The following is a 17,768-nucleotide window of genomic DNA, read 5'->3' on the forward strand; positions in this document are numbered from 1 at the left end:
GTATTATTCATTTAAATAATTCACACAGTCAGGCAGACCAAGAGCCCTAGCCTAGCAGCTGCCAAAAGCAGGCCATACATGGATCAATTATTCCAGCCAATTGTGATCAAATCCTCAGGGGCTCTGTTGTCCCCAGAATGCTTGATTGATGAATGTTAGGGATTGTCACCATAAAAATCAAATTTCAACAGCAACTGGTTTGAGGGTATTACGTGATAAAGATGCTAATTCTGTAGTCAAAACTTTTTTTTGCTGTTATAGTTTGGAGTTATCACATACCTTAGGAGCACTGGCCCTTTAATTGCCATTGCCATCGGCTGGCAAAACAGTTGCATGCTGGGGGAGGGGTGGTCCTTTTATCTCCTCTTCCCTTTTCTTCCCCTTCCTTCTAATGACAAGGCAGTGCACTTCCTAGTATAGACCTCAGTGGGAGTGTCTGAAGATTGGGGGAAGGGCGGGTAACGAATACAAAATTAGCAACAATGAGTAAGGAAGGAAATGATGTCAGGAGGTCAAAGGTAACCAAGATGGAAACTGCCTAGAATAGGATTCTCTGCTTTTACTTTATAAAATTCACAGGAATCATAACGTGGACAATGAAACACATCTGTTATGTAAGTAGAACTAGTATTTATCTCCTTATATATGTGTTTTTTATTTCTAGGTTAGCATGGGTGTCACTTGTTCTTTAAAGGGAACCTAAACGGAGAAGGATATGGATTTTTCCTTTTAAAATAATACCAGTTGCTGGACTCTCCTGCTGATCCTGTGTCTCTAAGGCTCTATTCACACCTGCGTTTCAACTTTGCAGGAAAAAAAATCACTGAACATTGCGGCGATTTTGGAGCGATCACATTTTGCGCTTCTATGGCACTGAAACGCGATCGCCCGAAAATGGTGCAGGCTACGCGTTTGCGTTTTTGCCCATTTTTGGGCGATTTGCGGCGATTAGCGTAAATCGCCCAAGTAAGAACGGGCCCGTAGGATTTCATTACGCTAGCGCTTTTAAAAAACACTAGCGTTTGAGCGTTTTGCCAAAATCGCGGCAAAACGCTCTAGTGTGAATGGGGCCTAATACTTTAAGCCACAGCCTCTGAACAAGCATGCAGATCAGGTGCTCTGATTGAAGTCAGACTGGATTAGCTGCATGCTTGTTTCAGGTGTGTGATTCAGCCGCTACTGCAGCCATAGAGATCATCAGGACTGCCAGGCAACTGGTATTGTTTATTAGGAAACATCCATACCCCTCTCAGTTTAGGTTCCCTTTAAAGCCTGGTATACAGCTTCAATTTACTACCTCCATATAGTATGAAAGTTTATTTAAACCATCTGTTGATTGTATTAAAAATCTATCGACCCTCATACTACATTGAGGTGATAAAAACTGGCCAATCAAAATTCAAGGTGTGTACCAGGCTTTAGTTTATTTCAGATAGTTTATTGATGAAAAGTGTGTGCATGTGCGGGGAGGGGGGTGGGAGGTGGGGTCAGAGGGGAGCGGGTTGTTTGCAGGGAAGAGTCTCTAAGCCATATAAGGGCACATACTGTGCCGTTGTACCCCCACTAAAAATAGCAAGAGCTGAAAACAGTCATCTATATGAAAAAAAGCCAAAATATTCGACATGTTGGAATACATGTCAGGCAATGCTTAAGGAAGAGCTTTAGCCCAGGATTAAACTTCATCCCAATCAGTAGCTGATACCCCCTTTCCCACAAGAAATCTTTACCTTTTCTCAAATAGATCATCAGGGGGGGAGGGGGGGGGGTCTGTGGCTGATATTGTGGTGAAACCCCTCCCACAGTGTGATGTCAGGGCCTTGTCAGTTTTCTGTCTGGGAACCTCGTTGCATTGTGGAAAATAACGACGGTTTCCAACTGTCAAGCAAACAGCATCTCCCTCTCTGTGCATAGAACTCTGAAAAAGGAACATTCCGCAGAGATCACCTGGCAGGACTAAAGAGGTTGCCACCTGTGAGAATATAAATCAGGATGAGAAAATAAATTATTCTAAAATATAAGCCATTTTATTAATTACGTTATTTTCACTACAATTTGTTAAATTGCCATTATGTCCCTATACTAACCTCTCTTATGTCCCTAGCCTAACCTCTATCTCAGGAGAGAAATTTAACAAAAGAGGAACTGTAATGACATATAGTAGAGTGTAATACATTTTTCAGATACACATCTTTAATAATAATCCAAACATTTGTTATATTTTCCTGTTGGACTCAAAGTGCTCAAGAGCTGCAACCACTAGGGGCGCGCTCAGGAGGCCACCCTGTAGTGTTAGGGAGTCTTGCCTTGAACTCCTTACTGAATAGGTACTGATCCCAGGCCAGGATTTGAACCATGGTTTCCCATGTCAAAGGCGGTGCCCTTAACCTCCTTGCCGCTTATGCCGAGCTCGGCTCGGGGTAACCTGCGCAGGAAGATTTCTCAGGCCCCGCTGGGCCGATTTTCACAATTTTTTTTATTGCACGCAGCTAGCACTTTGCTAGCTGCGTGCATATCCTGATCGCCACCGATTCGCCGCTACCCGCCGCGCCCCCCCCCTCCAGACCCCTTGCGCAGCCTAGCCAATCAGTGCCAGGTAGCGCTGAGGGGTGGATCGGGATTCCCTCTGACGTCCCGACATTCTGAACGGGATTTCCTCCTTGCAAAGATCGCCGGCGGCGATCGAAGTAGGTAGGAGGATGCCGCTTGTCAGCGGCTATCATGTAGCTAGCGCTAGGCTAGCTACATGAATTTAAAAAAAAAAAGTGCCCTCTTGCCGACAGAATTGGAATGGCAAGGGGGTTAATAGTACAATACACTATCTTTACCTTAATTATCCTGGTTTCAGCATCAGAATTGCTTCTTATAGTTATATATTGGTATGTAACCATGCCCTCACAGTGATATTTATCCTAGGCTATGATATCATACAGCCTCCTGCCCCACAGCACTCAGAGATCAGGTGATCTTCCTGCTCACTTGAGAGGCAAAAACACCCCCAGTGATTCACTTTGCCAGCAGTAAAGATGCAGACATCTCTGATAAATGTAAAAATATAAATCTTGGTGAGGTAAGATTTTACAATGAACAAGCATTGACTAAATAATCTATAAATGAATATTGTAAAAATAAGCAATTTTTTTCACTAAGTTATATTTAGTGATGTTCTTCTTAACCAAAGTTTAGGAATAAGTTATCAATGTGGCTTGGGAGGTAGCTTACCGTACCTGAAAGTTGCCCTAAGCCCGAGGGCGGGAGAGAAGAAATGCGAGCCATGCAAGCAGTCACCCAACCACTCTCACCACTCCGGGACACCACCTGCAGCCAACCAAGAAAGCCAAGAAAAAAAAGAAATTTGAACATTTCATGAAGGGTGAAATAGTGTTTAGAAATCAAGCAGAACCTGGCTTACACAGGCCTGCAGGAAAGAACCTCTCAGCCAAATAAATCACATACACACCGCATACAGCACAATCATTTGTCCAGCACAAATCTAGCAGGATTAAAAAAATAATTACTATCTTTTTAAAGAGAGCCTGAGGTGGACTCAAAACCCCCAAGGCACTCATAGACCCAGCTGGGTCAGTACATGCGGTGAGTGGCTCACCTAGGGTGTGGTGGTGGCTTGCCTGTCGAAATTCAAAGCAGTGGGGCGTGTATACATTCAGAACAGGAGAACATCTGACTTCCTATATGTGGTCTAAGGATTTGACTATCTGAACTGAGTGGACGTTGTGTACTCTAAATCTCAATAGGCGTGCTCACATTGAGAGTGTTGGACATACCATATTACATTACGGTTTTATGTGTATGTGGGGTTTTAGAGGGATATTGTGGAATTTAGCCGTGAGCGCTACCTCTTGTATATACAGTGGGTTGCAAAAGTATTCGGCCCCCTTGAAGTTTTCCACATTTTGTCATATTACTGCCACAAACATGAATCAATTTTATTGGAATTCCACATAAGAGACCAACACAAAGTGGTGTACACATGAGAAGTGGAACGAAAATTATACATGATTCCAAACATTTTTTTTACAAATAAATAACTGCAAAGTTGTGTGTGCATAATTATTTGGCCCCCTTTGATCTGAGTGCAGTCAGTCACATTGCCTGATGAGTGCTAATGACTAAATAGAGTGCACCTGTGTGTAATCTACTGTCAGTACAAATACAGCTGTTCTGTGAGGGCCTCAGAGGTTGTCTAAGAGAAAATTGGGAGCAACAACGCTGTGAAGTCCAAAGAACACACAAGACAGGTCAGGGATCAAGTTATTGAGAAATTTAAAGCAGGCTTAGGCTACAAAAAAAGATTTCCAAAGCCTTGAACATCTCACGGAGCACTGTTCAAGCGATCATTCAGAAATGGAAGGAGTATGGCACAACTGTAAACCTACCAAGACAAGGCCATCCACCTAAACTCACAGGCCGAACAAGGAGAGCGATGATCAGAAATGCAGTCAAGAGGCCCATGGTGACTCTGGACGAGCTTCAGAGATCTACAGCTCAGGTGGGAGACTCTGTCCATAGGACAACTATTAGTCATGCACTGTACAAAGTTGGCCTTTATGGAAGAGTGGCAAGAAGAAAGGCATTGTTAACCTGCTGAGCGGTCTGGACGAGCTCAGCTCGTCCAACACCGCCAGAGGCTGCCGCTCAGGCCCTGCTGGGCCGATTTTCGTCAAATAAAAAGCAGCACACGCAGCCGGCACTTTGCCAGCCGCGTGTGCTGCCTGATCGCCGCCGCTCTGCGGCGATCCGCCGCGAGCAGCCGCGAAAGAGGGTCCCCCCAGCCGCCTGAGCCCAGCGTACCCGGAACAAAAAGTTCCGGCCAGCGCTAAGGGCTGGATCGGAGGCGGCTGACGTCAGGACGTCGGATGACGTCACTCCGCTCGTCGCTATGGCGACGATGTAAGCAAAACAAGGAAGGCCGCTCATTGCGGCCTTCCTTGTTTATTCTGGGCGCCGGAGGCGATCGGAAGAACGCCTCCGGAGCGCCCTCTAGTGGGCTTTCATGCAGCCAACTTTCAGTTGGCTGCATGAAATAGTTTTTTTTTTAATTTAAAACCCTCTAGTGGGCTTTCATGCAGCCAACTTTCAGTTGGCTGCATGAAATAGTTTTTTTAATTTAAAAAAAACCCTCCCGCAGCCACCCTGGCGATTTAATCAGAACGCCAGGGTGGTTAACAGAAAGCATCAGAAGTCCCGTTTTCAGTTTGCCACAAGCCATGTGGGGGACACAGCAACCATGTGAAACAAGGTGCTCTGGTCAGATGAGACCAAAATGGAACTTTTTGGCCAAAATGCAAACCGCTATGTGTGGCGGAAAACTAACACTGCACATCACTCTGAACACACAATCCCCACTGTCAAATATGGTGGTGGCAGCATCATTCTCGGGGGGTGCATCTCTTCAGCAGGGACAGGGAAGCTGGTCAGAGTTAATGGGAAGATGGATGGAGCCAAATACAGGGCAAACTTGGAAGAAAACCTCTTGGAGACTGCAAAAGACTTGAGACTGGGGTGGAGGTTCACCTTCCAGGAGGACAATGACCTTACACATAAAGCCAGGGCAACAATGGAATGGTTTAAAACAAAACATATCTATGTGTTAGAATGGCCCAGTCAAAGTCCAGATCTAAATCCAATCGAAAATCTGTGGCAAGATCTGAAAACTGCTGTTCACAAACGCTGTCCATCTAATTTGACTGAGCTGGAGCTGTTTTGCAAAGAAGAATGGGCACGGATTTCAGTCTCTAGATGTGCAAAGCTGGTAGAGACATACCCTAAAAGACTGGCAGCTGTAATTGCAGCAAAAGGTGGTTCTACAAAGTATTGACTCAGGGGGCCAAATAATTATGCACACCCCACTTTGCAGTTATTTATTTGTAGAAAATGTTTGGAATCATGTATGATTTTCATTCCACTTCTCATGTGTACAGCACTTTGTATTGGTCTTTCACGTGGAATTCCAATAAAATTGATGCATGTTTGTGGCAGTAATGTGACAAAATGTGGAAAACTTCAAGGAGGCCGAATACTTTTGCAACCCACTGTAACAATTACCATATAAGGTGGGATTGTATTGACCATCTCTACTTATAAATGTAGCAAGCCAAAGAAACTTTGTGCAAGGAGAGGAAATATGTGTTAAAATCTGCACTTACCATTTAGAGAGGGAAGCCTCAGGATTCCAGTGTGGCTTTCCTTGGTTCTAATAAGCCCCCTCCCCCTCGTGGCAGAGCGTAGCCCCCCTTCACATCTGGAAAGATTAGCGACAATGCAGTCGCCAATCACATTAGGTCGGCTATTGCGTGCACTTGAACTCTTGAACTAGAAAGAGGCGCTGTGCACTCAGCAATGGGGGACCAAGCAATAGCGAGGAAAGCCGGAATAGGATCCTGAGACTTTCCTTTCTTTATGTAAGTATCTGATTTTGTGTACCTGAGCTTAGGCTCGAGTACACTTTAATGTAATTGCAAACCACTCCTACATTTCTAAGTGGAAAACTGTAACCTGCTGTAGGAAGTAAAATAGTACATTGATCGTGATCTCTGGCATTTACCTCAATGTGTTGTTTTATAATAGAGGAGAAAAAAGGAAGGAGAAGAAAAAGAAGAGAAATTAAAGGCATTACAAGCTCTTTATGAAATAAAGGAGGCAGATAGCTACTTTATTGCACAACAGCAAGAGAAAATGAGACAAGCAGAGGAAGAATCTAAGAGAGTGCAAACAGTACAGATCCAACAGATGGTAAGTCCCCACATTGGCGTCAATTCACCAGAGGTTACCAAACTATTTATCACATGTTCGGTAATTTACCTCATGTGATAACTCAAAATAGCAATTCTCCAGAAATATAGGCTGAAATACCAACAGGTCGAAATTCGTGAGATAAATAGTCGGTAGTGATTCGTTATTTTTTCTCAAAATCACAATTCACCAGGGAAAAAAGGGTGTGTGACCTTCGTTATTTTAGATCTATTTATCACCTAAATGTACCTGGAGATATCTGTTTTTTAGCACAGCTGCTGCAGTTCACTCTGCAGCTAGTTTACTAGCAGCACACAGTAACAGCTTATGCTGTACATATTTCAGGCACCAGAGGGCAGCCCATTTACAATATTAAGCATATTAAGTATTTACAATAATAAGTGGAAGGGTGAAACGAAGGAGGAATTTGGATACATTTTTCAATGGGAGGGAGTGCGAAAATGTATCCATATACCTCCTCTGTTTCACCCATCCACTTAATATTGTAAATGCTTAATATTGCTTAATATGCAGAATGGAGGGAGGGATTTGTAATGGAAGTAGAAGGTCAAAAAACAGGGAGGGAAACCCTCTGCAGTCACGGGCTGGTAATAACCTCCTCCTCCTACCCACAATCCTTTACTTCCAGCATCCAGAGAGGCAAAGTATCGCATGCAAATCACTAACACCCACGGTCGGACTGGGACACTGGGGGCCCACCAAAGAAATTTCAACCTGGGGCCCACACATCCCATGATTACGGTGAAAAAAGGGTATGACCATGCACCGGAAGGTGGGCGTAGTCATGATGTATTATGGACAGGGCCAAATGTACATGATCTTAGCAGCATTGTAATTCAGAGACACTGCTGCCCAGCAAAACTTTGCATAGAGTCCCCTCCTTCAATATAAAGGAATGTCCTACTTTGCAGAGGTTGCGACCTCATTGGGGCCCTTGGGCTAAAAGGGCCCCGAAGGGCCCTCCCTCAACTACAGTATTACCTCTATTGGTCCTGTGCTCATAATAATCACTTCTATAGATACTTTGAACAGTGGTAATCATTAACAAGCTATTTCCCATCCCCTTCTTGCACCTCTGACACTAGTTGCCATTGGCAGGTTTTGGTGCGTTGTATCAATTGTTGTGTATAGAGTGCTTGGGGGCCCCATTGTAAAATTTGTATCGAGGCCTACAGCTCATTAGCTACGCCACTGCTCTCAGCATGAGTGATTACAGCACTGAGAAGATCATTTTTGTGCTGCAGGTAGCAATTGGAGCTCTGTCAGACAAGGAGGTGGTGGTGGGGGGGGGGGCACCGAGGGAAAAAAATGTACTACTGTGGCCCAGTCCGACCCTGCTAACACCGCATAACTATCGACCGTTTATCACTCGGTTTTGGCATCCATATCGCTCCATTATCGCCTGCTACCGAACACTCCTCTAACTATACTCGCACAGTGGTGAATTGCAAAAAAAAAATTGCGAAAATTTGGATGCCCCCCCAATAGGTGCCAAATAATCGTAATGGGGGAACGTTTCACTATAAAATAATTGTAATGGTGCAGCATTTCACCATAAAATAATCGTAATGCAGCAATGTTTCACCATAAAATAATCACATGTGCAGCATTTCACCAGAGATTAATCGTAAAGTGGGCAGCATTTTGCCAGAAAATAATCGCAATGTGGGCAGCATTTCAGAAGAAAATAATCGCACGGTGGGCAGCATAACACCACAAAATAATAGGTGTCCCCAGTTTAGGTAGTAGTTCTAAGTGTGCTCAATCACAAGAAAATGTATGCGTGCTCTACACCAAGATTAACCCTTTCAAGCCTAGCTGTGCAAATCTGGCTAAAATGGCTTACCATGAGACATGCTCACGCAGAAATGCATCTGCTTTCGCATGCCAAACTTTGCAGGGTCAAAAACCAATACCGCGAAGCGGTTGCCCTGCGGGAATTAGTTCATGCTATACAGCACTATCCAGGAGCGCCTCGGGGAGGCTTCCCATTGCCCCCATACAACCGGGGGGGCTGCGGGGCCCCAGGCTCTCTCACTGCCTAAGGACCACAGCAACACCCCGGAGGTGGAGGCTGGGTAGCGCAGACGACCCCCCCAAGCGTGGCCGGCGCCGGGGGGGGGGGGGCCATCCGCAGCCATCTCCCAAAAACTTAAAAACAGGCACTTACCTGAACGTCCATTGCGTTCTGCTGCTGCGCATCGACTCGGGGCACTGCATGGGAAAGGAGTGACGCATGGGTCACCCCGAGCTGTGGGGCTCAGGGCTGGCTCACACACATCACTCCAGAAGGGGGGGGGGGGGGAGGACAGGCACAGACAGCCCACTCATAGAGCAAACCATCCACCACCTGCCTCCAAAGGGCAGAATGCAAATATGCTCAATCACAAGAAAATGTATGCGTGCTCTACACCAAGCTTAACCCTTTCAAGCCTAGCTGTGCAAATCTGGCTAAAATGGCTTACCATGAGACATGCTCACGCAGAAATGCATCTGCTTTCGCATGCCAAACTTTGCAGGGTCAAAAACCAATACCGCAAAGCGGTTGCCCTGCGGGAATTAGTTCATGCTATACAGCACTATCCATTAGCGCCTCGGGGAGGCTTCCCATTGCCCCCATACAACCGGGGGGGCTGCGGGGCCCCAGGCTCTCTCACTGCCTAGGGACCACAGCAACACCCCGGAGGTGGAGGCTGGGTAGTGCAGACGACCCCCCCCCAAGCGTGGCCGGCGCCGGGGATGAGGGGCCATCCGCACCCATCTCCCAAAAATTTAAAAACAGGCACTTACCTGAACGTCCATTGCGTTCTGCTGCTGCGCATCGACTCGGGGCACTGCATGGGAAAGGAGTGACGCATGGGTCACCCCGAGCTGTGGGGCTACCCAGCCTCCACCTCCGGGGTGTTGCTGTGGTCCCTAGGCAGTGAGAGAGCCTGGGGCCCCGCAGCCCCCCCCCGGTTGTATGGGGGCAATGGGAAGCCTCCCCGAGGCGCTCCTGGATAGTGCTGTATAGCATGAGCTAATTCCCGCAGGGCAACCGCTTCGCGGTATTGGTTTTTGACCCTGCAAAGTTTGGCATGCAAAAGCAGATGCATTTCTGCGTGACCATGTCTCATGGTAAGCCATTTTAGCCAGATTTGCACAGCTAGACTTGAAAGGGTTAAGCTTGGTGTAGAGCACGCATACATTTTCTTGTGATTGAGCATATTTGCATTCTGTCCTTTGGAGGCAGGTGGTGGATGGTTTGCTCTATGAGTGGGCTGTCTGTGCCTGTCCTCCCCCCCCCCTTCTGGAGTGATGTGTGTGAGCTAGCCCTGAGCCCCACAGCTCGGGGTGACCCATGCGTCACTCCTTTCCCATGCAGTGCCCCGAGTCGATGCGCAGCAGCAGAACGCTATGGACGTTCAGGTAAGTGCCTGTTTTTAAATTTTTGGGAGATGGGTGCGGATGGCCCCCCCCCGGCGCCAGCCACGCTTGGGGGGGGGGTCGTCTGCGCTACCCAGCCTCCACCTCCGGGGTGTTGCTGTGGTCCTTAGGCAGTGAGAGAGCCTGGGGCCCCGCAGCCCCCCCGGTTGTATGGGGGCAATGGGAAGCCTCCCCGAGGCGCTCCTGGATAGTGCTGTATAGCATGAACTAATTCCCGCAGGGCAACCGCTTCGCGGTATTGGTTTTTGACCTTGCAAAGTTTGGCATGCGAAAGCAGATGCATTTCTGCGTGAGCATGTCTCATGGTAAGCCATTTTAGCCAGATTTGCACAGCTAGACTTGAAAGGGTTAAGCTTGGTGTAGAGCACGCATACATTTTCTTGTGATTGAGCGTAGTTCTAAGTGTCCCCAGTTTAGGTAGTAGGTCTATAGGTGTCCCCAGTTTAGGTAGTAGGTCTATAGGTGTCCCCAGTTTAGGTAGTAGTTCTAGGTGTCCCCAGTAGCCTGGAAGGGGGAGCGGGCACACACAGCAGTGGGAAAAGGAGGACGTCTCCCCCCCCCCCCCTCACCTGGGTCTCCCGCTCCCCCTTCCTCGCTTCCCCCTCCAGTCAGTGCAACCAGAGTCCAGAGGCAGAGGCCGGTGAACAGCATACCTCTTCCAGCCACGCGAGGGAAATTCTGCATGCTGCTGCCTGGTTTAGTGACGTCACTGATTAGACCGTGGCATGCAGCGTTTCCCTCCACGTCAGGAAATAGTAAATACCTGGCCGGCCGCTGCCATTCTGCTGGAGGGGGGGTGGCAAGTTCCCCTCCATGTTTGTGTGCTCTCCACCACTCCCCCCCCCCAACTGCACTTTTTTTTTTTTTTATTATGAGATACGGGCCTGCCCTCCTCCCATTGCTTCGTTAGCTCTTTATTGATGTATCGATCATCAATACTCACATGTCCTCCAGTTGCGTCACTGCACACTCCTCCGCAGAGCCCCGAAGCTTACAGACCAGAGGCTAGCAGGAGCATGGGGCTCCCCATTGGATTACAATAGATCAATTCTACCTAGAGACAGGCAGGATTTTCAGTGGCCAACCAGGAACCAGTGAGAATCCTCCATATGGCTGAGGATTCCCATTGGTCTTTTGCAATCCAATGGAGATCTCCATGCTTTTGCATAGATCCGATCTGTTTACCGGGACCAAGCTGAGGAGTTGGCAGCAGCAAAACAGCAACTGAATCGAACGCAGTACCCAACCTAGTGAGAATAGCCGATCTTTGTTCTCATAGGCTTTGTGTCCATGGCATGCATCCCAGAATTTTGCGTTAAGCTCCTGAAAATTGTGTCAGAGTCAGACCTTGCATTCCGTTTGCCACAACACAACAAACAGAAAATTTTTTTTTAGTTTTTTTACAAGTGGAAACAGATTCTATTTGTAATGTCCACTTTAGCATTCGTTGCATGTGTTTAGCAGAGGTGCAGAAAACGTACTAAACAGGCAAGTTTCTGCACCAGCGAAAACCGAGCCTTAAACTTCGGCACTCCAGATTACTGAACTGCTGGCTTTACCGGCAAGATTGCTTAATAATATGTAATCCTTTACATATCCTGCCTTGATGGTGTCACAGCTGTTTTGGCAGCACAAGTAGTATAAGCCAAGTGGTAATAATGTTCGGAATGATCAGTGTATGACCCTAACTGTTCTGTATTACTTTTGCATAACGTTTACTTCATGTTATTTGTTAACTTCAGGCTGAGAAGAAGGTCATGGCACAGGCAGATGTAGAAGAAGATTTGGCTTATGCTAAACAGAATGAAGCCCATCTCATGAAAGAGGAAGAGGTTTTCCAAAAATATGCCAGACAGGTGATCGATTCTGCCACCAAAGCTGGAAGTAACCCGTACCCACTGAAGAAGGCAGCAGAGTCTGGCACTGGTGGGGGGCATGGTCCTGTTTATTCTGGGAGGGGAGGCATTCGACCTAGTTACCTTGTGCAGGACACCAGCGGAGTGCAGCTACCAGCTTACCAGAATCACACCACACAGGAAATTAAGGGGATCCATGATGCTGAGAATATCCAACAGGCCAAGAAGAAACTTGGCTTTACATACTGATACTACATTATTTATCATCATCATTTAAAGGATACCCGAGGCGAAAATAAACTAATGAAATAAACAATTGTAGTTATCTTCCTACTCCTAAAAAATGACTTTTGAAGATATTCCACAGTTTTATTTTAGGTTTAAATCTACTTTTTAAGTTGTAACTGTTTTATTGTTTTTGCTCAATGACACATTCATTGAAGTATGCCTGAGCTCAAATCTAAGAACATTGACCCTTTTTATCTCTTTCCTGCTCTCAGAAGCCATTTTCTGCTAGGAAAGTGTATTATAGTTGGAATTTCTTATCAGTGAGGGTCACTTCCTATCTGAGTCAGGACTGAGTCAGCCACTTACATACCTGATATTTAACTCATTCAGACAGAGAAAGAAAAAAGGAACACAGCCTAGTTATTTGTGTGCTAGGCACTGTACATACACATGTCTATCTCATCATGTCACCTCAGGTATCCTTTAACCCCGTTTCACTCTGGCACGGATGGAAAACTGATCCGTGTAAAAACTGATCCAACAAATGGATCTGGTTTTTTTTAGGCATCAGTTTCCCGTCCGTGATCCTTTGTTCTTCGCGGTCAGCGTGGCACATCCGTCGATCTGGAAACGTTATTATAGACCCAAACTGGCTGTACGCTTAGTGGAACAGCCTGAAAGAATCCATTCGAATGGAGCAATGTGAATGGATCCTATTGATTAACATAAGATCCCTTCACCTCCATTAGGGTCCATAACTTTCCGAACCACTAAACGGACCATTTTTCGTCCAATATGAACCATGGCTTAGGAAACTTAACACTTAAGGCCTCTTTTCCACAAACTGCATAAGGCGTTGAATTCACCACCTGTCTGCTCCTCCCGGCCAGTGGTTGCCATGCCCAGAAACGGCATGAGCCGCCGGGTAATGCGCTGCGCGTCAAACATGACACGTGCGGTTTTACCAAACGCTGCCATTCAGCTATATGTAATTGCGGCCAAATGCCTTTTTTTTTTTTTAAACAAGAAATCAATTGTCACTTGTAGCCGTCATCTTGGCGCCTGAAATGCTTGACAAACGAGCAGTTCAGCCATCCATGGAAAAGAGACCTTAGGAAGTGAAACACCTAAACCACCACCCACAAAACATCTGCAGCACGGCAGTCAGGTGAAAAGCCAATTCCATGGGAGACTGATGGCCAGGCATTGTGATAGCTCAAAACGTGCAAATTATGCTTTGAAGGAGTTCAGAAAGAGCAGAGGCAGAACTGGACATTTTCAGGAGGCCTCTGAGTCAGGTACGGACTATCAAATACCCTTCAGTGCAGATGTTCAGAGATGCAAATAACTATTCTTTGCATGCGAATTGTAAATAGTTTGGAATCAAGCTATCAAATCCACTTCCTATTGATTCTGACGACTACGTTCCATGCTGTATACAATTTACATGCTAGCCAGAAAAATTACTAAATTCCTGGTTATCTGTAACTCAAGTAACCGGTGCCTACCTGGGAACATGCAGAGCAGTGTGCAGGGGAAAAGACATACTGGGGCTCAAGGCGCTGTCCTCTTCACTTCTTACAGCTGCTGGTTGTGCTGCAGCATTCTCTGTAGGCTTGTGACATACATCGGAGGCGGTGCGGAGTATAAAGCAGAACAGCCAGCAGCTGTAAGGAGAGCTCTGGTAGATCTTTTCCGTTGCTCTGCATGGCCTCCAGATGTGTCAGTGGACTTCTCGAGCAACCAGAAATGCCATGTATCCAGTATCAGGCAATCCCCACCTGTGCCAGATAACAGGGACATTACTGTAGATCGCTGACCATGCCTACCAGCAGTTTTTTATTCTGGTTAGCCCCACATTATTTCCAGCTCATGTTGGACCAGGATTGCATAGTAGTGAAATTGTTAGTATATCACTACTTATCACACAAGTGGTTTGCTTTGAGACAAGGCCCTTTACTACTGCTGTATCAAGTTTGAAAGGTATGTTTAATATAATACCCTATGTAATAAACAATATTAAAATGGATTTTGCTTTTTTTTTTTTTTTTTTTTTTACAAAAAAAAATATCAGGACCAGGTGCACACAAGCACATTACAGACATTGGTTAACCACTTAAAGTGAACCTCCGGACTAAAAATCTACTCAGCAGAACTGAAAAGGCTTGGTGTTTCTTTAACAGTTTCACAGCTTCAGTTTTTCTTACCAAAGCATCATATTTAGCTGCATTTTTAGCTAAGCTCCACCCAACAAAGAAAACTGCCCAGGCTTTTTTCCCCTGATGCTGTGCAAAGCATGATGGGATTTCCTATGTTGTTATTCACGTTGCCTAGCAACTGGGAGGGGTGATCAGCACACAGGACAATTGGAACTGTGTCTCATGCTCCCTGTCACCTCCTTTCAACCAAAAAGATGGCTGCCCTTATGAAATCAAACATTTGCCTGTTATTTTAAAACTGTGGGTAGTTTTTTTTTTATTAATTTATTTCTAATTTAATTTTTTCTTCCCTCCCACCGAGGTCCAATCAGGGCAATCCTCTCTCGTAGGCATCAGCCTATGAGAGGGGATCGCTAGTGAGCTGCTGCAGGCGACAGCTAAGTGACAGGGCTGTCCCCAGTACATCGCTGCAGCAGCAGTAGATCACAGTGCTGTACAAGTAAAAAAAAACAAACGCTTTTTTTTTTAGTCTGCCAGTGACGATCGCCGCTGGCAGACTATTGATTAAGCTCTGTTCTGTCACTCAAGCAGGGATGCACGCGCATTGGCATGAGCGATCCCCACAAATCTTCCCCAGGAATTGACGCCTTTTGGCGTTAGGCAGTCCTGGGGGAGTTACCTTGCGGCCGCCAATCAGCGTTAGGTGGTCGTAAGGTGGTTAAGCAACATTTTATACCAGTGTTTCTCAACATTATTGCAGCATGTACCCCTTTACTAATGGCTGTTTTGGTCAAGCACCCCGTTTTGAGTGACATCATCTTAAGTACCCCTTGAGGCAGGGAACACACTTGTCTGTTTTCATGCGCGTTTTCTGCACAGAAAAACTGAGAACTCATGTTAATCAATGGGCTAGTAAACACTTAATATGTTGTTCACGCGCAGAAAAAAAACTGACATTCTGCATCCTGATTCTGCACATTTTGTCAGTTTTCTCTCTCAACTACATCAGCTGCTGTGAAAAAACGCGCGCGTTTTCCTTAATAGAAACACACGGAGTGCAGAAAAAGTATGCAGGAAAACGCGCACAGAAAACTGAAAGACAAGTGTGTTCCCTGCGTGAGGCATACGTACTGCTTAGGAGTACTGCACAATTGAGTATAAATGCTGTTCAAACATATTTAAGGTTTGTTTTTTTTTCTTTTTTTAACATTGAATTTTTATTGCCAAAAGCAGTACAATAAACGAGAGTTGTGTGTGTACAATTGGCATATACAATAACGAATCAAAATAATCCTGTATGCATGCAGGAGTAACAAGCATAATATGAAGTAGAAACAAAAAATATGTAGAGACATCATCAACATGAGCTAGAATAGTTGGGTATTTGAGTATTTTTAGTGTTAAGAGGAGAGAAGTCAGGAGAAACTAGAGGTCCAGATTTACAAAATAAGATCACTATGGTCACCAAGTGTATGGCGGATTTTTTTTTTCCATGTTAATATTCACATTTGCTAAAGCAAGGGTCTGGGATAGAGGAGGAGGATTGGCTGAGTTCCAATTGGATACAATTTAGTGGCGAGTTGCACAGATAATCTGAGAGATTTCTAGTCGGTGTGGTGAGGGTATATAGTCCAAGCCCACATGAAGTATAGCAAGTTGTGGCGTTAGTTTAAAGGATGCCCAAATATTAGCTACAATGTATAGGTTAATTTCTTTCCAGGGTGTCAGGATATGTTTACAGTACCACAATGTGGGGTAAGGATCCTAAGAAGCCACACTTCCTCCAGCAATCGGGGGTTAGATCTTTTTTGAATTTTGACAGATGTGAAGGAGTAATGTACCGATGTAGCAATTTTTTTTGGAACGTTTCTCAATGTGTAGTACATTGTGAGTAACTGAATAGTGGAGTTGAGGCAAGCTGGATTTGATCCAGCGTGAGATTGGCTTGAAGCTCATGTCACCAGTAGGCAAGGGCAAACCCAGGATTTTCAAGGGGGGTATTCCTGAAAGGTTTCCCTCAATATAGTACAATATTATGTTAGGACATCATGCTGGGTACACATAACGGAAAATTGTTACTTACCTATCGGTAATTTTCCTTTCCCGATGCTTATATGTCATCACACCTGGGTAGTTGCCCCGCCCCCTCTACCCCATAGGATCATACTATTATAAATCTTAACTAAGCCGCCCCCCCCCCCCCCCAGTCTATGTAAACCTCGATCATCGAAGCTCACATGAAGGGAGGGACTGGTGTGATGACATATAAGCATCGGGAAAGGAAAATTACCGATAGGTAAGTAACAATTTTCCGTTTTCCCAATGCTTAATGTCATCACACCTGGGAATTAACTAGGAAAAAAAAAAAAAAAGAAGGGTCACATTCTGTACATTCTCCAGAATAGCTTTGCCAAACATTATTGAGGATTGGGTAGATAGATCTACTTTATAATGGCGCATAAATGTATTTATGGATGACCAGTTCGCTGCTTGGCACACCTTCTCTGCTGGCACTTTGTTGAAGGCTGCCCATGAGGTCGCCATGCTGCGTGTAGAGTGTGCCACTAGCTGACTAGGGGGTTCTAAACCTAAGGTTCTATAGGCAGTCTGTATGGTTTTAACAATCCATGAGGCTATGGTCCTGACTGTAGCAGGCTGCCCCCTTCTATATCCAGTCGGTATGACCCATAGTCTTTCCGTCATTCTTATCTCTGACGTCATTTCCAGGTAGGTTTTGATTGCTAGACCAACATCCAATGGATGTGTTCTTCCTGATTCCTCCTCTGTGAAAGTTGGTAGTGTCCAGTCTTGGTTTAAGTGATAGGTGGAGGCTACCTTAGGGATGAATTGTTGTATGGGTCTCAGCACAACCCTATCAGGGTATAAGGTCAGGTAGGGTTCTTTACACCCTAACGCTTGCAATTCGGATACCCTACGGGCAGAGGCGATCGCTACCAAGAATACTGTTCTTAGCGTAACATGCCAGAGTGATGCTTCTTGCACGGGATAGAAGAGTTGTTTCTTCAGTGCATCTAAAACCAAGGGTAAGTCCCACTTGGGGAATAATGCCTTCCTTGGAGGTTTTACTCTCAACACTCCTCTCAGGAATTGTTTTAGAAGTGGCTGCGTAGCCCAGGGAATTCCTGTTGTTGCCGAGAGGGCTGACACATGCACCTTCAGGGTATGGTACCCCAATCCCTTGGCTAGTCCCCTCTGTAGGAATTCTAGTATGTGTTTAGGTTCCGGTCTTGAAGGTTCAAACTGAAGTTCCGCTGCAAAGTCCTTGAATCTATTCCACACTCTCCTATAAGTTGCGTTAGTGGTTGGT

At 45.7% G+C, this 17,768-nt stretch overlaps 1 protein-coding gene across 1 annotated transcript in view; it reads left to right on the top strand.

The window, feature by feature from the left end:
- Positions 1 to 12,369, top strand: part of CFAP210 (cilia and flagella associated protein 210) — a 29,780-nt gene extending 17,411 nt beyond the window's left edge. The window contains exons 8-9 of the mRNA XM_068245568.1: positions 6,586 to 6,750; positions 11,940 to 12,369. Coding sequence (XP_068101669.1) covers positions 6,586 to 6,750; positions 11,940 to 12,302 — 528 coding nt within the window. The 3' untranslated portion in view covers positions 12,303 to 12,369. The remainder of the gene's footprint in view (positions 1 to 6,585; positions 6,751 to 11,939) is intronic.
- The last annotated feature ends 5,399 nt before the right edge of the window (positions 12,370 to 17,768 follow it).

Source organism: Hyperolius riggenbachi, chromosome 7 (assembly GCF_040937935.1).
Source record: "Hyperolius riggenbachi isolate aHypRig1 chromosome 7, aHypRig1.pri, whole genome shotgun sequence".
Classification (NCBI taxonomy): domain Eukaryota; kingdom Metazoa; phylum Chordata; class Amphibia; order Anura; family Hyperoliidae; genus Hyperolius; species Hyperolius riggenbachi.